Source organism: Electrophorus electricus, chromosome 18, assembly GCF_013358815.1.
Source record: "Electrophorus electricus isolate fEleEle1 chromosome 18, fEleEle1.pri, whole genome shotgun sequence".
Classification (NCBI taxonomy): Eukaryota; Metazoa; Chordata; class Actinopteri; order Gymnotiformes; family Gymnotidae; genus Electrophorus; species Electrophorus electricus.
Genome location: NC_049552.1, coordinates 10,896,375 through 10,924,034, shown reverse-complemented (window position 1 = coordinate 10,924,034; position 27,660 = coordinate 10,896,375). Strand labels below are relative to the sequence as shown.

Sequence of the window (27,660 nt, the reverse complement as noted above, 5' to 3'; positions counted from 1 at the left end):
CTGGGTAAAAACCTTGAATGCAGAGGCAGTAGGAAGAGCAAACTCAACAGTAAACAGTAAATTTGTAGGGGTAAGCAACTAAACCCTCACACAATAACTTAGGGACACTCTATATGATAGAGGTCAGATCACATGGGACACACACTTTGACTTGCATGAATCAAGCAAAAAGAGAACAAACGTATCATCTTGGACCAAAGGCATTGACACACAACTTCAGCTGCCATATCAGCGAATAAGAATATCAGCGATTCAGTGACGGATGAGAGAATACCCCAACATCCTTGTATTTGGTGAGTTCTTGAGCATCTGCTGGTAGTAATTATCCATTAGTGGTTAATAGAATTGATGGTCTTGCATATGTGCCTTAATGCTGAATTTTGCATTTCATGAAGTTACATAGTGTATTCAACAAGATATGAGTTGGGTCTATGCAGGACAAAGATGTAAACTGCACATGCAAGTTTTGCTTTGTCCCTTAAACGCTTACTTTGGACCACAATTGTTTGGGTAATCTCAGTTGCTCATTTCTGTTGTGCAGGGCCTTGCTTAACTCATCATACCTCATTTTTAGTGACAAGTAAAATATCAAAATATAACAATATTTAATTTAATATTTTGTTATTGTCAATAACATGCTTTGACAGTTTCACACTACCATAGCTCTTTGTAGGTCACTTTTCCTTGTTAGACATAAGTCCCAAGTTCTAATGTCTAAATGTACAGCCATGCATTTAAGGGTTAAAACCCTTGTCCACCTTAAGCCTAGTTATGACAATTAATCATAACACCAAGGATTGCAAAATATTGTAAATTTACTGACCATGTAATTTGAAAAAAAGTCACTGGTTTGCAATAAATTATAAGGAAGAACTGATTCACAGATCATATGTGCATCTAACCACCTTGGTGAAAGGATCAGTCTGTAAATCAGACAGTTGTGAGGAATCTTAGAGCTCTGATCTCCCCTTATACTGTGAATGGGCAGTCTTCATTAGCTTATTTGCGCTTGAACAGAAAGTATATAAATAAACATCTAAGCAGATTTGCAAGGATTGTGAATTTGTTCTGATCTCTATCCGTCTCATCATAAAGTATTGTCACGATGTGGAGTTAGAGCGGGATGCGGGGACGAGTTTCGTAAAAGATAGGCATACGTTTATTAACACACACAACGAAGACGTAGCACGCAGGCTATCAGGGTTAAACACCGACAACAATCACACATAAACAATACACTTTTATACACGCATACTAACGACACACAACGAGGAGCTAGTGTGAAATACAGGGAGGGCGTGGCCACACGGACGAACACACACAAACACACACACACGCACACACACACACACACAAACGGAGAAGTTTGGGAGGAGGGGCCGTATCGTGACAAGTGTGTTTGCAGATTAACATATATACACTCCATTAGCCTCAAGGTATGTTTTTTGAACACAGACCATGATGATGATATAGTCAGAGGCCACACATAAGCTAAGACAGATGCTGAAAGAAATGATCAGATAGACGGTTGCAGGCTAATCAGTGCTGCTTTTATCAAGCATAGGGAAAAACGGTTCAAGTTAAGTCCTTTTTTCACCAAAAGCCTCAGATTTCAGCACTGTCTGTATACGGTTGCGAGAAGAAACAGGTTCAGCACACATTTTCATGGAAAAATAAATTCTGTCGTTTCCTTCATTCTTCCTTCAAATGTGTAATGCACACTATTGTTGGTACAACATGCAAATTACAGTGTTTGGTACAAGGGAGCAAAGGTCCGGTATTCAGCAAAATTAAATTAGCCATGTAAACGGATACCTAATGAGAAAGTGCAACCAGGTGAATTAATGAGAAGCAGGGTTAATTTGCAATTAATTAATTAAACCAGCTATACCAAATCAATCCACACACAGAGAGAGACAGAAGAAATACTAATCAAAAAAGAATTTATCAGTTGTGACATTCTCTGATTTTCAGCGTATAAGGACGCTTCCATGTATTCATTATTTTTAGAAAGATCCCATATATATTTTGCACAGTACCTTTGACTGGTTTCCTTCTGAATTACATCTTTGCAGCTGTCACTGTAGAACAGTCCACAGGAAGTCTACTTATATCCCAGTTACCATTGCTGTTTTAAATAAGACTGGTGCTGGTATATCGCCATCCATCTCAGGAAACTAGCTGCAGCGGACTATACAGTCTACGGACTCATGCTGCTTGGGTGAGGTATCTTGTGCATTTTTAACATTTATGTATGTTGTGTACTATGACTGCTTGTTGTCACTAATTGCCCTTTGGGAATTGCCTGTTGGGGATTAAAGTTTTATTGAATTGAAGTCCCCATATTTATTATGAACAAAAATATTGAATTATGAACAAAAGCATTACCAACAAATATACAAAACCAAGCATAGCTACAAAAATATTTAGAAAGAGTTTACCATTGATGAGAGCTCATGTGTGGAGTGTTATAGGTACATGCCACCTATATACACATATGTACACATGTACTGAATGAGCACAACAACATAAAAAGGCAAAATAACAAATGGAGACAACAGGCCCTACAGTCTGCCATCCAAGAGCATAAGAGCGAAATAGCAAACTTTACTTGAGAAAGTGCTTCTCTCCATTTACAAGGAATGAGGAAGTGTGTGTCAGAACATGTGGGAGGGGACAGTTGCACAATGAAACAAAAGAGAAATTGACATTCTAACTTAGAAAGAAATTGCTTCGGAATGGTCCCCAGATGCTGAAGGTGTCTGTGTTTCAAGGTCATGAGGAAGCTTTAATGTGCATGGACCTTGCTGGTGATGGGCAGAGGTTCACACATAGGAACAGGGGAAAAAAATGACTGACAATAGGAAATCCCACCTCATCTTTTTTGATTTCCTACAAGACAAGGACCGACTTGCATTAGAATAGCAACATGTGCAGGCAACACTGCTATTAATTGCTTCAACTTATTAAAGTTGGGTATTTCTAGCTTACTTTGAGATGCTAAGCACCCAGAGTATCTCAGAAATATCAAATATTAAAATAGAAGATCAAAATATATGTAAATAATTCACAATATAAAAAGGTGCTATTGCACAGAAGGACAGGACATTATTGTCCTGAATGATTGCTTTGTTGACTAAGTTAGGCTCTTCAACAGTCATGTATCAGAGGGAGCGATGTCGGGGGAGGTTATGCTAAACTTGTTCTGAAGACTCTTCTGTGTCAAAGAATCTGTTCCAAATAAGTAGCACCCACAAGAACATAAATGAGGCTAAGCCTGAGACCAAAACTAGCCTTACATCAGCAACTGTCATTGTTTGAACTGTATCATATATACAGTTGGGGAATCAAAAATCAAAATAGCAGTGAAGTACACAAGGTTTCCAAAGAAACAGGACGTTTCAGAAAGAAATCTATCAACTGTGTAAGCAAAGTGCTTCCGAAGTCCCCCCTTCTCTCTCTCTCTCTCTCTCTCTCTCTCTCTCTCTCTCTCTCTCTCTCTCTCTCTCTCTCTCTCTCTCTGTGTGTGTTATGATGTGACATGACAGAGCAAGAACAAACTTGCCTGAATATGTAACTTTGCTATGCAATATCAAGTATCTGCGTGTATATCACACGGTTCAGTATAAATTACAAAAAAACATTTAAGTATGTACTTTATGCGCATTAGGCTACTGTGCTACCCTCCCATAATAAACTGTGAAACAAACCAGTCAAACCAGTGAAACAGGCTCGTTTTTAGACTTTCGCACTGTCAGTTACCTTTTCGCGGCAGCTAATGAAATCTCATCATGCGCGATGAGAGACTTTTTATGAATCTGTTGTTTGACAAAGGTGAATTTACGTAGTACTCGAGCCACGGTCTGGAGTAGACCATTACAGAGGGAAAACAAAGGATGGCATACTGCTACAAAACAGTTCAGTAATCACAACCGAAAGAATCGAAGTGACACCTTTAAAATATATTTAACTGATATGACTGTTTTTTATATAAAACCGGCGACCCGATACGGTTAAATAACATAAAGTCCGATATAGGAAGAACTCCCTCCCCTACGGTGTTGAAGTGGTGCAGCCAGATGGTGGAATTCCGAGAACTAAGTGCTGAACGTTCACAGAAGTCTGGTTCCAAGAACTGCTTTCAGACGGCACTTCCAAGAAAATATACCAGGTGATTATCTAGCTACTACCCGTCAATAATACCAAACTATATTGAGATGCTTTCTAGATATTCAGTAGGAGCTGCTTTTGTATGGTTGATTTAACTTGGCTATATTTACGCTTTTTTAAACCTACATTTGTTTTAGAGTGAAACTTGGTGTCAGTGGCCTAACGAAACATTCTTGTAGTAATTCATTCAAGGTGTTCATGTTAGTCACATTAAATTAGGTTACATAGCTAAATAAATCGATACGTGTTTTACGAAGGCCGTTGTCAACTTTTGTGAAATGGCGTTTACACATATTTGTGTCGGCTACCTATGCGCGGCTAATTGGCACAAACGTCGCTTCAAGTTTCTTACATGGATGGCTAAGACATATGCTTAAGTTTTTTAAAAACACTTAGCTAGACATGTATTATTAACTTGATTCGCCAAATGTGTTTTAATTACATAGCATCTAATACAATAAGACAATACATGCAGTATTTGCTTATTCTGAATCTTTGATAAAGTTGGCAGCGAGGTGTCATTATGTTATAAATAAAGTAGCCTTAGTCATACCTGGTTTGCGTTAGAGTCGATTTAACCCAGTTTAGTCGTGAGGGGTTGTTGATGTATTGTGGACGTCCACATGACGCGCAAAATTTATTTCATTGTTATATTCACATCATTATCATAGCTTATTGTTATATGCACAGTGTTATAGTATTGTTATGTGCGCTTAAAATACGAATCTATGAATTCTGATTATACTGTAGGCTATGTAGGCAATGTCTGATGGTTTCACTGTAACTACACTGTAACTACCTGGTCAGAATGAGCTTTAAAAGGTCAGAATGGCGAAAACGAAACCAGTGAGTGAAAGTGCGCTTGAAATGTTAATTCTATATTACACCGATCTTCTTAGCTAGCTGACTGGCATCCACGTTTGGTCTTTCTTCACAGTTTGTTCAGTTTGCAAATTCATCCAGGCAATTTTGTTAAGTAAATGACATATTACCATCAAAAAATATTATGTTTTTATTGAGCCGTGTGTTGTTTGAATGAAAGCCATTGTGTCTTTCAGGGCCGAAATGCAAATAGTCTAGTCTGAGGGATATGTAGGTTAGCTTGCCTACCTTATTTCTGCGTTAAATGTGTATGGTAAAAGTTGGAATAATATTTTATAGTAAGCTAATGTTTAATACACCGCATCGTTTAACTGGCGTTTTACACCATACATATAAATAAACAGCATAATTTTGGTTTGACGTATTAAATGACGTTGCTCTGTCATAAATACACATATACTAAAAATTGTTTTAAAGAAAGCTGCATTTTGAACATTGTACTGTCATCTATCGGTCATTCTGGGAACTTTTCGAGGTTTCTACAGCGGGTTAGTTTGCCCCTTAGAGGAGGACTGTTTGAATTACAGTAGAAGACTGCTTTGTGTTTCAGTAAAATTAGACACTTTATGAACGGTATTTATGATTGTTACTTCCCTGCTTCGTGTAAACATGGTAGGCGTCCCAGACTTCACTAGTGAATCTTGTGTGGCTTTAGCCTGGTGTAACCTTCAAATACAACTTTTTACTCTGAATTCAATCTCACATCCACCCGGTAAGGCGCCACTTGTGCTTAAGGACAATATTGTAAATCTAAGGAGCCTTTGCAATTGCTATGGCTTCTTCTCTGATTTCACCACAGTGTGTTTGCGCTTTCAACTGCTGTTACTCAACTGACCTGCCCATTTTGTTCATCAGACCACATATTTGATTGGTCTAAATAGAAAATAGGTGGAAAAAAAACAACTCCCAGCTGGGAGAAAGACAGAATAAATAAAAAATAAATGAAAGCCTGTGAAATTTAGGCTGGCAACACCACACAGCACTACTAATTCTCACAATGACTGAAGACTGAATTTTTAATCATATTGGGTTTGTCAGAACAAATGACAATATTTCAGTATGAATTAACTTTCAGCCCTGCCTTAAATATGTTTGCAAAGGAAATGGCCCGAGGGCTTAGAAATCTGGGCCACACTCTCCTTTCAGAACTCATATGATCTTTCAGACCCTGAATAACCTTTCAGAACTCGTATGACCTTTCAGAACTGGTTTGATCCAGCAAATCCCCACAGGCCTCTTACAATTTTAGAACATGGGACTACGTTAAATAAAAGTTGAAAGACAAATTTATCTTTGAATATCCAGTAAACCAACAAGTGCATGTTTTGAAGTGATTGATGTTGTTGTCACCTTTCCCTTTAATACAGAGTGCGTCACCATGAGCGGCGCAGATGATGGCTGCATCCAGTTCACCCGCCATGCGGGTGACGTGCTCTTCAACCTCAACCGCCTACGAAGCAGGCATATCCTCACCGATGTCAACATCCTGGTTGGGGGACAGGAGTTCCATGCGCACAAGACCGTGCTCATGGCATGCAGGTGAGTTAAGTCAAGGGAGCTGGAGCCTCCAATTAAGTTGTTAAAGGTTAGCAGCGATGACTGCTATGATTGTTGCTATGACTGATTTTTGGTTGTTGTTGTTGTTTTATTGTGATTTCAACTTAGTAATAGCAAGTGTAATACATCCTGCCATCACTCGCTGCTCAGATTGTACTTCCCTAACCATGAAAGCAAACAAAAATGGATTTCCTGGTTTGTTGCTAGGAAACCCACCTAGCAACCCCAAATAATGGTTTGTGTGTGATAACTTACCATTGTCATTCCCTCTTTTTTTTCTTTTCACAGCGGCTTCTTTTACACTATGTTTGTAAACAATCAAAAAAGCGATCAGACTGTGGTTAGCCTGGATCTGAAGGTAGACCCCAATGGCTTTGCCATACTCCTGGACTTCATGTACACTTCTCGCCTGACCCTCAACGAACACTTCATCCTGGCCACTCTGACTACAGCCATATATTTGCAAATGGAGCACATGGTGGAGACCTGCGAAAGGTTCATGGAGTCTAGGTAACCTAAGGGTCTAGTCTTAGTGTACAGACTTTTAGCTATTCACTCCACTGACATGTAACAACAGACAAATCGTTCTGATCTCCATCCCACAGGGGCTTGTGTGTAAAACAGCACAGAGCTGAAGCATCATCTAGCCCTGAGCCCTTACCTCAAGATATCATCTTCAACCTCAGAGAGGTTTCAAGGAACGCTTTGGCCGACATCATGAGCCTCGACCCTCCAGTCTTGCACTATGCAGTCAGTACCTCCACCAGCAGCCCCATGCGCTACTATGGCCACCTGCCTCTTTCTGTGGGCAGACCCTCTGACGCCAGCCCACTGTTCCAGCAGGGCCTGGACACTAGTGCCATAACCCAGGGACGGCCTTCTCCCCCAGAAAGACAGGACTACAAACGAATGAACAGCTCCGGCGTCTTCCCTGCCCACCAGCCCAGCCGTCCCTCGGTGGTCCTCCAGATCCCGCCCTCCATGTCCCGGCCGGATCAGGGACACCCGAGGGGCCTCGCTGGGACAAAGGTGGAGGAGGAGGAGACAGAGAGCTTTGGCCATTCGCAGGCAGTTGGGCCGCACAGCCCGCTGAAGTCAGACTGCCAGCCCAACTCGCCGGCGGAGTCCAGTGGCTGCAGCCGGGAGACGGTGGACCCTCAGAGACTCGTTGGTGGGTCCAAGGTCCACAACTGGAAGAAGTACAAGTTCATCACACTTAACTCATCTGAAGGAGAGGAGCACCATGGATCAGACAGCCCCTCCTACACTGTCCTAGAACCCACCACCAAGTGTAGGGAACACCTAGCCATGAGCCTCTCGAATGCTACCAGCAGGTACCCGAATCACTGTGCTGTACATATCTGTGCTGTGAATGTTAACAATTAGCATGTTCTACATTTTTAGTATTTTGACAGTGAATGCTTTATGGTGTCATTTGCTTTTGTCTGTAGCTCTGGGGAAGAATGCGTTCAAAATGCTCGGGTTGATAGCTCTCTCTGCATAGCCACGCACATTCAGGGAGAGGAAAGCAATATTGACATCTCTCAGGCAAACCACGGTGGGTGTTTCCTATGAATTTTCTATACCACATCCCTTTACGTCTGCTCTGGATGCTTTCATTCAAAGGTTTATAGTTCAGGTTCTGGATGCTCTCATTCAGAGATGTGTGGTTCAGGATTTTGTATCACCTATCTCAGTGTTGTTTTTTTTACCTCAAACAAGCAGATAGCGGATTTATGAAATCAACTAACTAATGCCTACCTACAACAAGAGTTTTAATTTTCTTCTGCAACTCTGCTCCCACTATATGCTAGATTCAAACTGATGGATAATTTAGGTTCCAGAGCAGAGTGGTAAACCTCTCCGTTTCTCCACAGAGAGCAGCAGCCTTGTCTGTAGCCAGTGTGGTTCCCGATTTGGGATGAGCTCTGAGAACCACCAGCGCCTCCAGCGGGGCAAACCGTACAGGTGTGACCATTGCCAGACTGCCGTCACCTATAAAGGCAATCTCAACAGCCCCAAGTCCACCAGCTCAGGTAGTCAGACACCCATCCACATGCCTGTATTTCCCTGCTGTAGACAGGGTGGTTTGAGTGACAGTGTGGTGTCATGTTGTGATTGTCCCAGGTGAGAAACCTTACCGCTGCGGTGTGTGCGGCGCGCAGTTCAACAGACCGGCGAACCTCAAGACGCACCTGCGCATCCACTCAGGGGAGAAGCCATACAAGTGTGAGACGTGTGGCGCGTGCTTCGTCCAGGTAGGCGCTTTGTGTCGGCAAAAGGCCAGAGCGTCACGCTGTGGTTTCCGTGCAATGACTCGGCTGTTTACGTTCGTGTTTGTTTATTTGTCTGGGGCAGGTTGCTCACCTGAGGGCTCATGTGCTGATCCACACGGGCGAAAAACCGTATGCTTGCAACGTTTGTGCCACCCGCTTCCGGCACCTGCAGACACTCAAGAGTCATCTGCGCATCCACACAGGCGAGAAACCATACCGCGTAAGCACCATCTCCCTCTACCACGTTCGGCCCCATATATGGCTATCTCCACTTTGCTTCAAGTGTTAACGAGCTTCTCTGTCCTCAGTGTGAGACGTGCGGGCTGCACTTCCGGCACAAGAGCCAGCTCCGCCTGCACCTGCGACAGAAGCACGGCGCTGTGACTAACAGCAAGGCCCTGCACTCGGGGCCCCAGCGCTAAGCTGCCCTGGGCCTCCACAGTCAAAACAAAACCAAAACAAGAGCACAGTGTACACAGACTGAAGCAAAATACACTTTGCATAGTGCAATGTTCACGGTAGATGTATGGAGTGTTAGGGATTTCAGTGTATTTCTCCTCCACACACCTGTGCTCATCCATCCTTCACTTCACCTGGTACATAAAGGTAGAGGGAATCAGGCTCTGGTTCAGTCAAACCTTTGTTCAATATTGTAGATGGGTTTTCTGCACATTTTATAACTGAGTGGCTCTAAATATACGTTACATTCACCCCCCGGGTAAACCAGACCACAGCTGTATGTATTATAAAGGTGATGTCCCATAGTTATTTTTCTGTACATGAAATCAAATTACATTTATTTTTGGAACTGTTGAATGTGGTACACATTAGGGGTACTCAAAATTTATATATATATATATATATATATATATATATATATATATATATATATATATAAAATTCTATTTATAGGCACTTGACACTGTACAGTATTTTGGTATTAAGGGCCAATGAGTCTTGCAATAAAATGTTTGATATACATTTTTGCTCACCTTCATTTATGTCCCTGCAAGTACCTTAGAATGGTGCTAATAAGTAAGTTGAATATTATTAGTGTTCTGTCTGGATATACAGCATAGCTGTACCATAAACAGGAAGTTGCTATCACCTACAATAACAATGTTTTGAAACTGCTGCAACAAACCTTCAAACAACTAGCTTCAAGGATGCAGTCACTTAAGTAAGTACCATGTTCTCACTTACCATGTTCTCTGTTATTCAGCATAGTTCATCTTGGTTTCTCTATGTAGTTCTTGATTAAGCACATAATATTTTAGAAGAATAATAATGCTAGGTTTTATTTAAATAGAGGCTTTCTCTGACTCAAGTTCACTTAACAACAATCTTAACAGGCAGAGCAAAAAAGAAAAGACACCTGAGGAACAGGTAGACACAGGTAACTTGGGACAGACCAAAAATACATAAGATGGTTGCGGTCCAGGTAAAACACTGCACACGCAACGAAACAATAAGCAGGGAGGTGATGGAGTTAGCACTGGAGGTGCGTTTTTAGTTTTTAATTGTGATTTCAATACTGAAATTAAATGTCAAAAAGGAAAAGTCTTTGCAGGAGTAAATTCCAGAGTATTCCAAGTTGTAATACTATTGTAATAAGAATAGAACATACAATACTATATGTACTATATATATATATATATATATATATATATATATATATATATATATATATATATATATATATATATATATATATATATATATATATATTTATTACATACAGATTACTATATATTCATTACAACAGCAAATGATAACTTCTGGGGGTTAAATTTACTTGCTTGTGAATATTTAAGAAATCAGCCAATTTACAAATGCAGTGGTAAGTTGCTGACCTCAAAAGTACATGTACAGTACAAGTACATGTAAACTGACTTGCAGCCTATTGTGTCATTTTAGCTAGTTGCCTCCTTTAAATGTCCCATTTTACAAGGTCACACAGGACGATGGAAACAACACTATTACATCAATTGAACCAATATTACTGATACCAGCGTAATACTGCAGTGACGCTCCCTGGGTCTTATCTATAACGGGATGCTGGTGATGGTACATCTCTAATGAAACATTTCATGTTAAATATTTGTCGTCCGCACTGGCGATATTGCACTGAGAAAGATAAACCAATGGACGCAGATGAAATCCAGTGTTAATTTTGGACTAACCACTCCCCAAATACATGCAGGTAAATGCACAGGTAAATCAGATAAAGACGGTGTTGGTGTTGTCTGTGAAGAGCCAGCTAAGACCAGTTATAGCCCATGATAAAACTGACATCAATTTCCCTGAAGGCTGGAAAGTGGTACACTTAGAATCACGACTGAAATGGCTTTGACAGAACTGTTGCTGAATACACGAAATAACAGGAAGTCACCACTATCAAGGGAGCAAACAGAATTCTGGCTGTGAACCCTAGCTTTTCATATACAATTTGGTAACATAAACAATAAAAATGTTGCAATGTAATAGATGATATAAAGGAACATAGTGTTTGGTAATACATTTTCAAACAAGTGACATGGACCAAAACTTCTAGTACAAAAAAAAAAAAAAAAAATGAATCCCACATGCAAGAATTCACGAGATATTTCAGTTTACTATTTGCATTTGTATCCTAGTCTGCCCTCTTTTGGTCTACATAAGACTGCCATTAAAACGTTTAAAATGTTATTAACAGATCTCACTGCTAATCCAGTAACACCCTTTGACATTTTTGAGGTTTTTCTTATGGTTAATTTAGGTTTTTCTTATGGTTAATTCCCGTTGCAGCAAGTTACACTGCTTGTTTGATTCCAAATTTAGTCAGACAGCAACAACAGTGACTGTTAATGAGGGAGAAAAGAGAACTCAGGTTGTGTATGTGGACTTTTCAGAAAATAAATCGGACATATAATACTTACGATAAATTACCTGCAATAAAACTCTTATTGCATACTAAGTGCTATGTAGAAAACTGCAACACATACATAATGTATTAATACATAATACATAATTTAGACTAAATTATAACATGATTAAAAAAAAAATTGTTTATTGTTTTTAGAGTAGGTGACAGCTTTTTACTGCAACATCTGTACATGCAATTAGACCACTGGATTTCTTCCCTAACAATGCAAGCACAGCTACATGTTAAAGCTTAGTTGTAGTATAAACAACCGATACTGACTACAATCTGGGTGGAGAAAGACATGGCTGAAAAACATTTTAGTCAAAATGAATCAAAAGCCATAATGATTCTAAACCTAGAAAGCCTAGTTTTAGTAGCTCCTAAGTTAAGAACGACAACAGGCCACCCAACATGTAGGTGTACTGCTTACATACATGTACTGTGTATACATCATCTGTGCACAGCAGCTTTCTGCAATCGGATTTTGGCCTCCCTCTTTTGGTGTGTATTTGGTGTATATGGTGTCTGTTTGATATGGTTTATAATGATAATGATAACAGGCCGAAATTTGCAGAAATGCCATACGCATGTCAAGCTCTTGCGCCTGGTTGAGCACACTTAAGGCTTCAAGTGCCAGCAACTGTGCAGTTACTACCATACACTCCTGTAAGGACCCTGCATTTAAAACAGGAACCTAATGCTCTAGTTCAGCTGGTATTTTACTAAAATAAAATGTTATTGTCAAGCTTTTTTTTTTAACTAAGCAAGAATGGATGTGGAGCAACAGAATGTCCCCGTTTCACAAATCAGCGCACCCCTACCAAGAAGACACCCACGCGTACACACACACACACACACACACACACACACGCACCTGCGCAGACACACACCAAAACAAAAATGCACATAGATAAGGTAAAAAGAAGCACTGAAGTAAATTAATAATGTTGCTGATATCAATAAAAATACAGGAGGATTCCAGCTGCTGGCAGTACAGGTTCAGGTCCACCACTAACCCTCTTTGTCAAGAATTTTCTTCACGTTGTTAAACACCTGTGCAAAGAGAGAAAATCAGATAAATAAGAAAAAAAAATATTAAAAACTATTCTGTCATATCTATTATTAAGCAATGCTGTATTTAATCCCTTCTCAAATGAACAGCCAAAGCCAGACTTTTGTTGATGCTCCCCACCCAACTAACAACTTTAAACAAAAGCATCAAAATTAAGAGAAAAAAGAAAAAGAAAAAGAAAAAAAAAAAAAAAAAAGAGGCTGAACAGCGTTGAATCAAAATATAAACAACGAGTTAACATGCCCTAAAATATCCATTGCTCAACATGTCAGCTGCTCTCTCCCATCACTGTAAGGGGTGCGTTTTCTATAAGAGGCGTCAGGACCTTGCCCCCAGCGGCTCCAGGCTCAAACTGAGAGCCCGTGCCATCAGCCAGATGTTGCCCCGCGTGACAGCCTCACCTCGTCCACGGAGTGCGAGGCGTCGATGGTGCGCACTTTGCCTTGCCGCTCATACTGTTCGATAATAGGCCGGGTGCACTGCAGGAATGTCTCGATCCTGCGCAAGAAACAGAGCAGAAGTCAGTGGTCATGCCAAACACAGTCAGCCGGGCTGCGGTCGGGGCTGGAGCGCAGCCCAGTTTGGCCATTTCCCACCAGGCACGAAGGCTGGACCCGGGGAGCGAACGGACGCAGCTCAATCAGATGCGCTCAGGCAGGGAGGTCGGCAAACTGGGCTGAATTCTGGCCGTGCCGAACCAGAGCCCGACATGTGCACTATTCCGGGTGCAGAATGCAGAGATGAAGGGACAACCTTTTATTCAAACTCTCTCTGTTGTCATCGGTCCGGCCGCTGCTTTTTCCACGTTCTAGACACCTGTCGATGCAAACCTGCAACAAGCAACATGAGACACTTTCAGCTCAGGCCAAAAACAAAAAGTGCCAAACACTGTTAAGTTCGGGATTTAATACAAAGAAAAGACCGGAAAATAACTCACTTCGTTACTGCAGTCAAAAAACAGGACAAATTTGACATCAGCTTTGCCATCCATGTCCCTCGTCCAACCTTCGAAGTTGTCCAGGTTCCGGGGAAAACCGTCAATGAGGAACCGAAACTTGTTTTCGTTTTCCGTCATGGTCTTCTCCATTGCCTGGACATGATAGAAAATGGGTCACTGGCAACAATGGTCCTCCTCTGGCTCACCCGGTAGAGCAGACAGAGCAAAGGTGCTAACACCAGGTTATGGGTTCAGCTCCAAAGAAGCACACATACTAACAAACTAATAAATATCTATGCTCTGGATTAGAGTAATGCTGAAAATGTAAACGCACATGTATTCGAACTAATTATGCATACAAGAGTGACGATGCGCCAACACACAACCTGAGGGACACGTCGCACAAACACTGCAGACTCCCAGTCCCCTGATTATTGACTGTATTCACCAATGTTGCCAACTGTTCCTTATTTATATTATTTTTATATCTTTATTTCTATGTATATTGCAGCCTATAAGACAATTAACATCTTATAATTTCAGAGATCTATTATATTATTTCAGAGATAAGCATCACGAACACGTTTCTATATGTGTATATTGCTAAAATATAGTACTATATATTTGCTAGCAGTTATCGAAAGGTACAATTAAGTAATAAATTTTATGGGGCAAGGCAGGGGAGATAGCAAAAGATAATAGCTCAAGGGGTGTAGCAAAACTGCACAACCGACAGGTCCAAACAGCATATATTCAGCGGCAGCTCCGCAATAAACATCTGGAACTGAAGAAAACCCCAAAAACAACAGCTCTTCAGGTGAGGGATTTTAAGTCTGATTTGCTCTAACGTAAAAAAAAAAAGAAAAAAAAAAAGCTTGAGATATTTAGTGTTGGTTTATGGCTGCCAACCACCGGAATCAGTTTTCAGAGTCAGAAAAGGAAGCCAAGTCCTGACCAGTAAGTAGCTAGGGTCAAAGTGCAGTTTATTATGTCCACCAGGCCTATGAGACTGCCCATAAACAAGACCTTGAACATAGTCATGAAGACAACTGTGCATTTGATTCCAGCAGCAGTAAACCGAAACAAGAAGGGACCCGCAGAAGAGCTCCCATCTTCCCACATGTTTGAGCTTCATATGGAGCATATGGGACTAGAGAACAGCTAAAACTCTGGCTGTTAGCAGGGCTTAGAACCCTGGCTCTAAGCCACTTTACAGAGAATTTCTGGTATAATTCCCATACCCTCCTTTTAATGAATAACTGCTGGATAAATAATTATGGTTTTCTGCTTTTAAATATTTTAATAGATTCTCTTCGAACTGAGTGAAATATACCTCCCACTACAGACTGGGTACAAATAGCAGGAGAACGGCCTTTGTTGTTAGTACTTGGTAGTAGAAGTCTGCTTCTGCTGATATTTACTGGGCATTTGGTGAGTGGACACTTTATTAATTACACTCCATGTTCAATGGCTGCATCTATAAGGTAGCAGTTCTTTTTTTATCCAGTTCTACATACTCAGAAGTTAAATAGTACTTGACCTGTTCTCTGCCCAATTGTGCCAGGTTTTCCAGTGGCTTCTTTCATGAATGACTTGTTTTTAAAAGAAAGCAATCTGTGTGTGTCTGTATATGTCCAAATATTTTGTGAATTTATATGTATCTCACACACACACACACACACACACACACACACACACACACACAGAGTCAGTTTCTGGCCTGACCACTGACACACATTACAAATGAAATGAAACACAGGCAATGGATGACTAAGAGGGTTAGCAGTATGGTGCTTATCTTTCTTTATGACTACCCTGCAAAGCTTTGTGTACACTCACCAACTGTACAGAAATTTCTCTACACATATATTTGTTCTCTGCCAACACACTGATTTTTACACTGATCATCTAAGCGTTGTTTTGGGATTTTAACCCATTTTCCCATTGTCTGCTATACCACTAAATCATGAATCAGTTTTGGCTGTGAGTTCCTGTCACATTCTGGACACAATGAGCATGACTAGTATCACTGATATAGAGCTGTCCGATCAAAGAATGGCATGGCTGAAGGTCTTTATTCCAGCCAAGCAGGAGTACATTTACTTATATTTCTTTAAATCAACCCTGAGTCTTTAAACAACTGATGAGTTCTATAAGGTGCCTGCTAGCTTGGCTGGATCAAAAAGCTGCTGCCACACTGGCTTATTGAGAATTGGCTTATTACAGTCAAACTAGTTACTGAGCACAGAAAGTATTGTTCCTGTGCAATTCTTGTGTAGATCCTAGCAACCATACTACTTTTTAGTTCCATACACTAAACAAATACCAGGAGTGGACAGATCCCTTCAAGCACATCAAAACCTCAGCTAAACATCCATGTGTGGCGCATATACATCTGAGCAATCATCTGGCTTGCCAGTGTACATATTAGTTCATGCAGTATTCACAAGAGCTTGCTTGTTTATAAGGGAATTTACAATACCAATGCATATTAAAAGCCCTTTGATCACAATCACGCCATTCATAAAAGAGATGTGTAAACAGAGGACAGGTGTCTGCTACAGTCAGTCAACTTATTGAGTCCAATAGTGGTACATGCAGTAACAGGTTACACCCTGATTCATAAATGTAATGAGGCCAATTAGGCACAACTACACAGTGCACCTAGTAAAGTGCTCACACAGTATAGATCAAGCACCAGCACTTATTCCTTGATGATCATTTCAACTGGTGATATGACCTTCATTCTCTACAGTGCTCCTTTCTTTCACAAAAGGCACCGAGTTACAGTTAGGACTCTTGGAAATTGTCCATGGTGCAGAACAAAGTGAAATTTACTTTGCTCTGACTTCAGACTCAGTTAGTGATGTAATTGGAGCTTCCACAGACTCCCTCACTCTGCACTCAGTTCGGTCCCAAACACTCCCAGATGAACCACACAATCAGGACTCCCGCAGGGGGGGGGGGGTGTCTTAGAGTCAGCGCTCTGTCACGGTGCACAGCTACACAGAACCAGAAGTACCTTCCTCAGTAAGTTGATGGTGATCTCCACAGGAACGATCCTGCCCTCTTTGATGTAGCTGTCGATGAGCTGGCCGAACTCGGAGTCTGGGCGCTTGCGCTCGTATCTCAGTAGGTCTCCGGCAGACAGGTGAGTGTAGCCATAGTGCTGAGACAGAGAGGCGAGGAAGAGTAAGCACGGCAGGCCTTGATAAGACCAGTTAGGACTTCTGGATCCTCTTCCCCATAATTAAAGACAATTTCAGAGATTAGAAAGTGTTGCAGCTCTCTGGTTGCAGCTAAACTTTGTAATTAATTCTAAAGTATTTTAAGTGCTGTTCCCCATGTGGGAGGCTACTGTTAAAAAATATTTATGAGAGAGACAGATAAAAGGGGTGAAGTTTAAGTGGGGCTTCACTAGTATGAATGAAATTCATTGGCTCACTGTTCGTCTTTAAATACACAAAACACACTGTGTAGTTCCTGCAGCTGGGTGCATGACCAGTTACAATTAGATGAGTTTTGATTTCCACGCCTAACTTGACAGCGGAAAATCCCACTGTATAAATAAAAAGTAGTGAATAAAGTAGGCCTATGCATGGAAAAAAACACAGTTGATTTAAACTCCATTCACACTATGGCCTGCTATATAATATTTATCACTGGGAGCAAGAATACCGAAATACAACATCTTATGTCATGACAATACAGTTAAGATGCAAAAAGCTAAAGGAGAAAGGCAGTTGCTCTGGTGAAAATGGAACTTTAGAGAAACTGTTTAAATAGGCATTACCAGAATGTACGAGTACGCTTTAAAACACCAGCATTCGGTTTTGGGGATTAACTAGATTACTTTGCTGCAACTTTCACTTTCCTTTCAGGATTTATCTGATTGCATCAGACTTCCAGACACTTGCACCCAATATAAAATGTGTGTGCGTGTGTGTGTGTGTGTGTGTGTGTGTCTGTAGTCTTCTGTATAACGTACATTCAAGAAAAAACTGCCGAAAAATATAAAAACAGGTGGTGGGGCCTCTCGCATCCCCCCAGCCTTCTACTGCTCTCGTGCGTTGCGACGCCTCACTAGTAACAAGAGAAATTTACACACTTAACGGGTCAAACGTACGTGAGATGTCGATCTCACCATTTTCACATGGGCATTATTTTAATAATAAATACCACTGTTGTAGAATAGACACCCTGACATCGTCAGGTAGGCTAAGCAGAACAGACGGTTTTGACGGACAAAGAGGGTAGAGGACATATGCAGCAAAGACATGTAAAGGAATTAAATTTTGAGCAACAGTAAGTTGGTCGAACAATAACCTACTCCGAATACACAGAAAGTCAAATGATTGGTAGGAGAGAACATTAATTAACGCTCCTGTTGAATAAGAAGAACACCTAAAGGCTCCTCTCATTAAGAAATTAAAATTATGCTTTAGAGGACACGCGGAAGTGCGTCAGATAGAATAAGAGTATAGCGGCAGGGCTTCTGCACAGAAAAGTAAGACAGGGTATGATGCGTAGCTAGCTGTCTTAGGACAATGCTGTCTAGATCCGTTTTATTTTGGTACCATCCCTTACTTATATTCACAGCAAATGTCTGATCTCCATCTTTTTTACCTCCACAATTTTAGTGCATTGGGTTCCTTTTCCTGCGCCAGGCCCGCCCAGAACGAAAATAACTTGCGGCTTCATAGTGAGAGCAATCCTAGGCACAGCGCTTGGAACTTTCGCAGACAAGCTCCGAAGTAGCCCAACAATCATAAATCAAAAAGACAGAAAGACTACTTCCGTGAACGAATAACGACCGAGCCCAGTCAGTCGGCTACAGATTGTTGAATGACCGATAGATGCGTGTCAAGGAAGTGCATTCCATTTCTTCTACACGTCACAACTAATGAGCGAGCAGAGGGAGTGTTCATGTGGCGTAAGACACGCACACGCACTTAGCCCCTCCCCTCTTGCGTCCCTAGAATCAGCACTGAACAGCGACCATTCTCGGGAAAACGGTAGCTTTTCCAAAACCCACGAATAATCGAGATATAATATTGGTTTTGTTTCGCCAGATTAATCAGTCTGTCTTTAGGAATTATTGCATTCTTTAAAATGCGTCTGGAAGATTCAGTAGATTTCAGTTCACCAACACGCTGTGCGTGTTTGTCTCACCTTTCACTTGTGCAGCATCTCTTCGCTATGGATATAGAGGATGGAAACACACAAAGGAAAAACAAAAATATATACCTTTGATTCACGAAGAAGGATGTCTTTTTAATTTGTTCTCTGCTTTGCAACCTGCCTTCTATATATTAAGAAGGAAAGTATAACTGCGTGAGCTAATGTCTTGCCTGTACTACCAAGCGCATATTTCCAAAAGGAGCTGCATCAACAAAATACTGGGTATGTCGCTCACTTCGAGGAAAGCTACCCGAACACCCTCCCTGCCGCTCCGTCTGCCTCTTCACCACTGACATGACAGCGCCCAGCAAAAAAACAAGGATCAAAGGGCTCAGACCTACAGTCGGACGTGGGAATTGGAACAGAAGACAATACGGGCTGCCACCGGGTGTCCGAACTGGGGGAGGCCGTATCACATCTGCTAGGGACGAACACCAAGGGCAGTGCGGCACTCCGGCTCATCAGGGAAGGGCGAAGAGAGGTGTCGGTACACCTTTACCCCCATTTCGAAAAATCGCCTCATCGCCACTGCAGTTCCGATTTTTTCCTCAAATATGTCTTAGTCCAGGCCACAAATATTTGACCATATATCACGATATATATTTCTACATGAACTATGGTGTTTATTTTGCACTCCGGTGATTTTATCGACCGCACTGTGAGTGTGGAACAGAAACAGGGGTCTGCGTTTCGACAATAATTGATTATACAAGGGTCCAATGAACGTTAGATATACTCAAATTCTTCCGTCGCTGGTCATACTGACACTCCTTTTAACCAGGGCAATGGGTTGCATTCAAAGTATCGCCTGTAAACCGCGCATCAGACGGGAAAACATCGTGGTATATGAGGTGTCGGCCTCCATTGACCAGTGTCCAACAGTGATTGAGGAGAACTCGCCGATCGTGTTGCGTTACAAGACGCCGTATTTCAGAGCGTCGGCCGGAATCGTCATGCCGCCGGTTCCGAGAAATGAGACGTGGACCGTGGGATGGATTCAAGCTTGCACCCAGATGGAATTCTACAATACGTACGGCGATATTGGCATGTAAGTAGTGAATGTTGACCCAAATACTTGAATCGTTAAGCAGTCTTTCTGTAAGTAAGGCATTCTAACTACCTGACATTTCATACTTCAGCAGCGTAAAATGACGAGGGGCAGAAGTTTAAAATGTTTGAAGAAAAAAAAATCCTGTCCTGTATCTGCAAATGAATGTTCTTTTTTTAACTCTCTATCCTTCAGTACTACCTAGCTACTCCCTGCAAATTTAGGACATGGTGGTAGTTAACAACTCTGTGAAAGATTTAAGATAAGTGAAAAAATAAAAATCACATCCATTTGTTTAATAGACCAACTCCACATCCAGTCTTTTACAAGTGTTTGAATGAAACATTGATATTTTACATTTAGCTAACACTTTTATCCAAAGTGACTTACAGTTATGACTGAGTACAGCTTGAGCAATTGAGGGCCCAACTGTGGCAACTTAGCAGAGACTTGAACCAGCAACCTTCTGATTACAAGTCGAGTACCTTAACCACAGAACTATTTCACTCCCATGATACATCGCTGCAACTCTTCAACTGAAAAGTTGGGTTAATCTTTTGGCTTGTCCTACCCCCACCAACCCCCACCCTGCTGCAGGTCCAGCTGGGAACTGCCAGAGCTCCGCGAGGGCCGTGCGAAGGCCATCAGCGACTCAGACGGCGTCAGCTACCCTTGGTACGGCAACACCACGGAGACGGTGACCATCTCCGGCCCCACATCCAAGCCGTCACGGTTGACAGTGAGCATGAATGACAACTTTTACCCGAGTGTGACGTGGGCTGTGCCGGTGAGCAACAGCAATGCACCCATGCTCACACACATCACACGTGACCAGAGCTTCATCACATGGCTGGTGGCACTCAACAGTGCCACCAAGGAGCGAATCGTGCTGCAGACGGTGCGCTGGCGTATGCACGTGGATATCGCCGTGGACCCCTCCATGCCACTGGGTTCTCGTGCCTCCCTGGTGGGCCGACCGCATCAAGAGCAGCCCCACATCCTTGCCAACAACGAGCCCATCCCTCCCAATGCTCTGGGAAGGCCCAACGCCAACGATGCCCAGGTGCTGATGTGGAGGCCACGGCGGGGAGCACCCCTAGTGGTCATCCCCTCCAAGTAGGCGTGGTCCACAGTGCCTCCAAAGTAAAACACTGAAAGGTGGTGAAAATTCTTGCTGTACACAGCACCATTGGACCATGAGAAATGTTACCATGGAGGTATGGGTCTGCTCTTTCTGGCTGTCAAGATGTTTTTTGGGTGGGTCCTCCAAGCTGGACTGCTTTGGGCGAGGAATTCTCTTAGATCTGGACTTATCCAAACCACATGACTGCCTTTATCCGGTGCTTGATCAGAACTGCCTTGTGCTAGATCGTAACTGGATTTCACTAAAAAAAAGCCACATACTGCTTGAGAGACACTGTGCATTTGGTGTCATATGACATGAAATGGACTAAGTGGTACCAGCCCATGGTCATTATATCAACCTGGAAATTCGCTGTTTAGAAATTTCAGGAGCAGCACAAACCCTTCGAAGCTCCCACATGATTTGACCAAGACCATGCACGAGGCTTTAGCTGCTAGATGTTAGCTCACATGTTGGAAGCTGTTCGCTGAAGACAAGCAAAATGATACAGGAAGAGCTTGAGCAGTTAGCAAGGCCTGAATATTATGACGCCATGCGTCTGGTCTGCTGGCTTCATCCACTCGCACACATGTTGACATATGAGCACTGGTAGGAGTTTGTTTATCCTTGCCCGTGAGTCCAAACGAGTCCATGCGCTCGGTGGTCACCACACCATAGGCATGTTCAAGATTAGTCACATGCCGTACGCACTCCATCTGTGCTGGTCGGCCACATGGCCTGTCAAGCTGTCTCACCCTTTCCTCTCCTATCAAGACTCCATAGGTTCTCATTACATTTCTAAAAAATATTCCATCACTAACGTCTTCTTGATCCCAGCCTGGCACAGTTTGGCTAATTCTGAAATTGTTTATAAAGACTGAAATCTTGATGCAAATTCAATGTCATAAATATAGGAAATCTAGCAAGACAGGTTGGGGAAGAAAAAGGGTGTGGTTAGTTAGCTGCATGACATTTTGATTTATCTAGGCTAAAAGCTTAACATTTAATAAGGAATCAAAGTGTTCGCAAAAGTTCAAGGTGACACGAAGAGTAATTAAAGTTGTGTCTGAGACAAACATTATTCTCTCTCCCCTACCTCAAACAGGAAAAATATCTTTTTCGCTTACCTCAAGTAAAGGTACAGAAGAAGATACTGATGAAGCCATTAAGGAGTCTAATATAATTAATCACTCCTCTCAGCTACCCTCTAGCAAACATTTCTCAGCTGCAGCCAGTGTGAATCCAGAGCATTCTAAGCTAAGAGTCTCATCCTTTCAGGCTGTTGAGATGATCGTCTGTATGTTAAGCATATGCAGTATTGTACTAAGCATTTTCTGAAGAACCAGGGCCCAGAACACCAGCAGTGTGTGTGGTTTGGATATATACCTGAAAAGCATTTATTCCAGCATTTTGAGCTTGAATGATGACATTTCAACATATGACGAAAAAATGTTTAATTTAGAAAATGTTTAAAAGTTCAATTTTTGATAAAGAATATTATGAGGTAAGATTTACAAAGATCAACTCTAATTCCATAACTATTGATTCCTTTAAAAATAGCTTGTTCATATTTATATAGTTTCCCATTACAAAACAAGTCTATGCAATGACAGAGTACTAGATAACTGTGGAGGGCAGTCTTGGCCTGTGAGCATGGAACTTAGGTAACTGAAGAGAACTTTCACAGATTTCTTTTCCTGCATGCAAATGGGTTTTGCATAAAACAAACTGTGATGTGACATATATTTCCGTTGAATGCCCAAGCTAAGAGCAATGAGCTCAAACCGCCTTTCCCGCTTGAGCTTCTAATAAAAAAAACACTGAGCATCTCTGAGAAGTTTGATTTCTGAAGTGCCAACTTTAGCAGTTCCTACAACTGCCACTAGAGGGTCTACTTTGTCATTGGATGAGTGGTTTATTGTGACATATCTGCTTACTGAGGCACTTCTAATGTCCTTGAAAGAAATTCCATTTTTGACCTTATTTAGGCATATGATAAAGCTACAGATAACACTGATAGCATTCCTTGATTCTTCCTTCAAGAGCCTTCCTTGATCATTTAATGTAATCTAGATGTTCATATAAGATACTAGCAAGACACGTCACACACACACACACACACACACACACACACACACACACACAAAAAACATCTGAAGTGTTTTCCTTGAAGTTCCTATGAAGGAGAACGATCATTCAGGTCATAAAATCAAACAGACTTCACCAACACGTTGCTGTCTGAGCCTGATGAGGTCCTCCTTAATGTCCTTTCCCACTGTCTCAGCCCACATACATCCTTGTATTCTCCTGCCCTCCTTCCTGTGCCGTCCTAGATTTTCCCGTCCCCTCAGAGAGGCATCTTGTAGTCCCTTGATGTAATACATCCATGTGGCCCTCCATTCCCTAAGCTACATTAGAGCTGACAACAGGCTTCTGGTCAAACCCATACAGAAAGGTAGCTGTAATCACCAGCACTGATCCCAGGAAGAACAGCCTACGAAAGATTTGGGAAAATATTTTAGGAAAGGTTTTGGTAATTTTGGTGCAGATTAACAAAATAGGGCTCAAAATACCAAATACCTGGTAGGATCAAAGTCCTCTAACCAGAAGTATGAGATCAAACTAGATAAAATGATAGAGATGGATGTGGCAAAGCCTTTCAGGATGTTGTCTGCATACTTGATGACAGCTGCAATGACCAACCCACCCAATGCCTGAAATCCAAAGGGGGAAAAAATACAAACATCTAGTTTAAACACACATTAGGTAAAGACATTGGCTCTATGTGCAACTTTGTCATTTATTTACTTGGTCTATTTTGCTTTATAAGATTCTGAACACAGAAGGTGAAATGAAAAAGGAAGGGCGATCCACCTGCAGAAGTACAACTATCCAGGTGATGCTGTTATAGCCCTGGAGAAATCCACCTGTCAACACCCTGTCTCCATCATACGCAAACACTCCCGTTAGTCCGAAAGCCAAGCCGAACAAACCTGTAGGTGGAGCCAGAGCCAAAGATGGAGAGAGAGAAGACTTGGCTAAATGTTATCCAAGGTAAATGTAAAGGTATTTCTAACACATTTTTGCTCACTTTTGCGCACATTACTAATGGTGTTTTTTGTTTTGTTGATCATATATAGATAAAGGCAAATACCCCACCATGAGTGAATATTAGTTCTAGCCTGGTTATCCTTCGTTAGCAGCAACAAAAACCAGGCAAACAAGCAGAAGAAGAGTAATACACCTTGCTGACCTAACTGAATGTTACGGATCCATACGCATTGTTTGGACTCTTTGAGGATCTTCTCAAAGTAAACACCTGCAAAACCACTGGAGAAACAGGCCACTAACACAGCGAGTAACCCCATGAACTGAGTTCCTGCAGAGAGATTCTCCAGCTCCGGGACCAAAGTTAAGTCCGAAGGCCACTGTTGGTGAGGGCAGACACATATGCACACACAGAGGAGACAGAGAAAAGAAGGAGTTTGAAAGCTATTGTGTTGTCTCCTATTGCAGCAGCTGGGCAAAAATAACACCAAAATATCGCTATTGTATCATTAGCAAGTCATTACCTGTACAAGCACTACACCTGTCATTAGAATGAGTAAGGATAGCCACTGGTAGTTTCCAAGTCTCTTGCCAAGCAGAGACACAGAAAAGAGAGCTGTGGTGAGGATCTTCAGCTGATATGTGACCTAGAAACCCAACAGATGAGAACAGGGTTCAAACACATACGCAACAGCAGCCAACATCTACTATATATGTCCACCAATGGTAGCCAGATCATGTTGCTATGGTGCTGGAACTGGCCTGACGCTCCTGACTACCCTTTTACAGCTTCACAGCCAGTGCAGGGCAATTCCTAAGCGCAATTCTGCTTCCTTCACCTGGTAGGTGGCAGCATCCAGGTGGGAGAGAGCCACGTAGAGAAGATTGTTCTGCAGGGTGTAGATGCCTGAAGGGATGGTCAGCTTCAGGGTCTCCAGGGGCTTGCTCACAATTTCATCCCAGAGAGTCTGATTCATCGCATGCACACTGAACCCTGAAGGTGAAAGTGCTGGAATCATCTCAAGTCTGAAGAGCTACGCTGAATTGTTTTCCCATGTTTTAGGGAGAAGGCAAAGAGACCTTATCAATCAATAAATAAATAAATAAATAAATAAATAAATAAATAAACAAACAAACAAACAGGGCAACCAAATGTATTTTGCCCTACAGTACTGGTTAAAATGGGAAGACGTACAAGGTAGCACAGAACTTCGTATGAGGTAGCACAGAATAGACTAAACAATAGTTCTCAAAAGACAACCTGAGCTACCTAGAGAGACTTGCAGAGGACAGAGACTTACTGTTGTCCCTGAAAATGAGTAAGGTGCAGGCAGCGATCTTCAGCAGCTCAGTACAGACCACAGCTGATGAAGCCAGGTAGCGAGGGCCCTCCGCCTGCTGCGTGCGTGAGTATCGCATGGTCAAAACCAAAGTGGTGGTCTGCAGCACCAGCAACCCAAGAGACCCATACTTCTGGTGGGTGGACACACTGGACCGCAACATGCTGGAACCCTCGGCAGGACCAGGTTTAAACTGGGGTTTAGAGAGCTGGGCGGGGCTGGGCGGGGCAGGGCGGGGGTGGAGAAATACAGCATACTTGAAAGGAGCAATCCCATACATTCTGCTGAATTAAGAGAAATTAAAAAAACCTTTTTTTTTTTTTGCCTTGAGTACACTAAAGTAGCCTAAACAGCATGCTAGAAACCTTTTTTAATTTTTTTATGACCAAACTTCAAATGACTAAAAGGATTTACTTTTAGTAAATCACTAGCTACTCGTGCATAATTTACAGAATGGAAACCACATAACAGAAACATTCAAAATTCACTTAATCCAACCACTGATTTTTTTAATGCAGACATATTCAGCTCCTCACCTGGATGGAGAAAGTGTTCAGGAAAGTTTCAGGTATGTGACACCACAAAATAACACTGGAATCAGAGCGTCAAACCACTGAGTAAGGATTAGAAATTAGTTAATATAAGTAATCGCACTCAGCCCTGTGTAACATTATCTGCACATTGCCAATGCTTGTGGTAGTCATCGGTTGTAAACCAATTACAGCAAGTAACAGCACATACAAAGACACATACACAAATAACCCAGAATGCCAAAATGTAATAGATCTGTGAGAGAAAAATGATCTGATTAGCTGTTGTTTACTCCTTTTTCGGTTTTGAAAAAAAGCATGAAAACCTACCTGCACCCAACTATTCAGCATGACTGAGGGTCTAGTGTTCTTAGGAAGGTCCAATTTCCTTCTAGTTCAAAGTATATTTAGCAAGATTCCATGAAGATATACAGGCTTCTCCTTCTACAGGAACAAATATGGAATTCTCATAACTGAGACATTTACATTTTTCCAATCCAGCATTGTTCCTGAGTATCATTAACCTGAGTAACTAGATAAACGGACTGTCATCCACAGAACACAACGGGTACAGACAGATGACACACAAGGGAAACATTCAAACATATCTGAAAAAAACTATTTTTATTTCAACTGAAACCAGCATGTGGGTGGGATTAAATATCCTGAGGCTTTGTGTCCTGATTGCTGTTTAAATATTATGCCAAGTGCTTTCCCATTATAAGACATGTTATCCCAAAGTAAAATGTATATAACGAGTATAACAAGTAGGTGCAGTATAACGAGTAGGTGTGCACCAGTCATATATATATATATATATATATATATATATATATATATATATATATATATATATATATATATATATATATATATATATATATATATATATATATATATATATATATATATATATATGGGAGAAAGGGCAATGATGAATTGAAACCTGGCCAAACAGAGTTTGTAGTATCTTTCATCTGAGAGAGAGAATAACATAAAAATCTAATGAGATTGGCAGCATTTCTTGAAAGTAAAAAAAACAAAACAAGAATGACCGGTCATCACTCACTATGGTAACTGGCATCATCATCACCATAATCATCCAAGAGGCACCATGGCCGAATCTTCAGAGGTCCAATATCTTCTACACACGTTGATTCACACCTCCTTTAGTCCTTCTGGAGCCCAGTTGATGTGCCAGACTTATTCATGTTAGGTGAGCAGACTCCTGTAGACTGAACCCAGATTTCTATCAAATTGGCAGTGCTCTGTGGAGCAGCTGGCAGTCACACCCACTGAAAGGCTTGCTTGGGAGGGTGGGGGGGGTGGGGGAGGGATATGCTGTGGATCCCCCAGCCCGCTGTCACTGTGACACAACACCACCATAAGAGTGAAGACGCCACTTCTTCCAGCGGAACGTCAAAACTTCCAATGCAAAGAATCCATACATGTGGCTGGTCTGACTTCACATCATTATAAGAATGGTTATGTGCTGGAGCTGATGTTCTGGGATGCCCAGGGAGTGAAGGAAAAAGTAGTCCAGCCTGGCCAATAGCCTGGAGAAGTCCAGTTAGAACACACAGGATGCCTT

General features: G+C 41.7%; 4 protein-coding genes across 6 annotated transcripts; 2 read left to right on the top strand and 2 right to left on the bottom strand.

Moving 5' to 3' along the window:
* The first annotated feature begins 4,090 nt into the window (after positions 1-4,090).
* On the top strand, positions 4,091-9,717 carry bcl6ab (BCL6A transcription repressor b). Its single transcript, XM_026998383.2, has 9 exons — positions 4,091-4,171; positions 6,420-6,591; positions 6,898-7,119; positions 7,215-7,943; positions 8,061-8,167; positions 8,487-8,645; positions 8,737-8,867; positions 8,968-9,105; positions 9,194-9,717. The coding sequence occupies exons 2-9, from the start codon at positions 6,431-6,433 to the stop codon at positions 9,305-9,307; spliced, it is 1,761 nt and encodes a 586-aa protein (XP_026854184.2). The 5' UTR covers positions 4,091-4,171; positions 6,420-6,430; the 3' UTR covers positions 9,308-9,717.
* Positions 9,718-11,479: 1,762 nt separating this feature from the next.
* On the bottom strand, positions 11,480-18,687 carry cmpk (cytidylate kinase). Of its 2 annotated transcripts, XM_026998376.2 has the most exons (7): positions 18,426-18,513; positions 17,788-17,882; positions 16,822-16,968; positions 13,800-13,952; positions 13,616-13,692; positions 13,264-13,360; positions 11,480-12,843 (listed from the first exon to the last, which is right to left on the bottom strand). In XM_026998376.2, the coding sequence occupies exons 2-7, from the start codon at positions 17,839-17,841 to the stop codon at positions 12,802-12,804; spliced, it is 570 nt and encodes a 189-aa protein (XP_026854177.2). In that variant the 5' UTR covers positions 17,842-17,882; positions 18,426-18,513; the 3' UTR covers positions 11,480-12,801. The 2 variants fall into 2 exon arrangements, with proteins under 2 accessions (XP_026854177.2, XP_026854176.2); XM_026998375.2 differs by lacking the exon at positions 17,788-17,882 and having other exon boundaries at positions 18,426-18,687.
* Positions 18,688-18,771: 84 nt separating this feature from the next.
* On the top strand, positions 18,772-22,176 carry fam78ba (family with sequence similarity 78 member Ba). The gene is made up of 2 exons (XM_026998250.2): positions 18,772-20,028; positions 20,626-22,176. The coding sequence occupies exons 1-2, from the start codon at positions 19,700-19,702 to the stop codon at positions 21,146-21,148; spliced, it is 852 nt and encodes a 283-aa protein (XP_026854051.2). The 5' UTR covers positions 18,772-19,699; the 3' UTR covers positions 21,149-22,176.
* Positions 22,177-22,273: 97 nt separating this feature from the next.
* slc35a3b (solute carrier family 35 member A3b) lies at positions 22,274-27,382 on the bottom strand. 2 transcript variants are annotated; one of them, XM_035535992.1, is made up of 8 exons: positions 27,139-27,382; positions 25,501-25,757; positions 25,039-25,193; positions 24,724-24,846; positions 24,405-24,579; positions 24,026-24,144; positions 23,732-23,865; positions 22,274-23,645 (listed from the first exon to the last, which is right to left on the bottom strand). In XM_035535992.1, the coding sequence occupies exons 2-8, from the start codon at positions 25,700-25,702 to the stop codon at positions 23,555-23,557; spliced, it is 999 nt and encodes a 332-aa protein (XP_035391885.1). In that variant the 5' UTR covers positions 25,703-25,757; positions 27,139-27,382; the 3' UTR covers positions 22,274-23,554. The 2 variants fall into 2 exon arrangements, with proteins under 2 accessions (XP_035391885.1, XP_026854050.2); XM_026998249.2 differs by lacking the exon at positions 27,139-27,382 and adding an exon at positions 26,076-26,129.
* Between the last annotated feature and the right edge of the window lie 278 nt (positions 27,383-27,660).

Bases quoted from the DNA above. Each gene is read 5' to 3' on its own strand.
- bcl6ab (XM_026998383.2), top strand. From the start codon at position 6,431: ATGAGCGGCGCAGATGATGGCTGCATCCAGTTCACCCGCCATGCGGGT. The intron at 7,120-7,214 runs GTAACCTAAGGG...TCCATCCCACAG, and splicing joins GAAAGGTTCATGGAGTCTAG to GGGCTTGTGTGTAAAACAGC. The intron at 8,168-8,486 runs GTGGGTGTTTCC...GTTTCTCCACAG, and splicing joins CATCTCTCAGGCAAACCACG to AGAGCAGCAGCCTTGTCTGT.
- slc35a3b (XM_035535992.1), bottom strand. From the start codon at position 25,702: ATGTTGCGGTCCAGTGTGTCCACCCACCAGAAGTATGGGTCTCTTGGG. The intron at 24,847-25,038 runs GTGAAGGAAGCA...TTGGGTTTCTAG, and splicing joins TGGATGCTGCCACCTACCAG to GTCACATATCAGCTGAAGAT. The intron at 23,646-23,731 runs GTATTTGGTATT...AATCTTTCGTAG, and splicing joins GAGGACTTTGATCCTACCAG to GCTGTTCTTCCTGGGATCAG.
- fam78ba (XM_026998250.2), top strand. From the start codon at position 19,700: ATGAACGTTAGATATACTCAAATTCTTCCGTCGCTGGTCATACTGACA. The intron at 20,029-20,625 runs GTAAGTAGTGAA...ACCCTGCTGCAG, and splicing joins ACGTACGGCGATATTGGCAT to GTCCAGCTGGGAACTGCCAG.
- cmpk (XM_026998375.2), bottom strand. From the start codon at position 18,569: ATGATTGTTGGGCTACTTCGGAGCTTGTCTGCGAAAGTTCCAAGCGCT. The intron at 16,969-18,425 runs GTAAAAAAGATG...TCTCTGTCTCAG, and splicing joins AATGCACTAAAATTGTGGAG to CACTATGGCTACACTCACCT. The intron at 13,953-16,821 runs GTACTTCTGGTT...TATCATGTCCAG, and splicing joins CCATCAACTTACTGAGGAAG to GCAATGGAGAAGACCATGAC.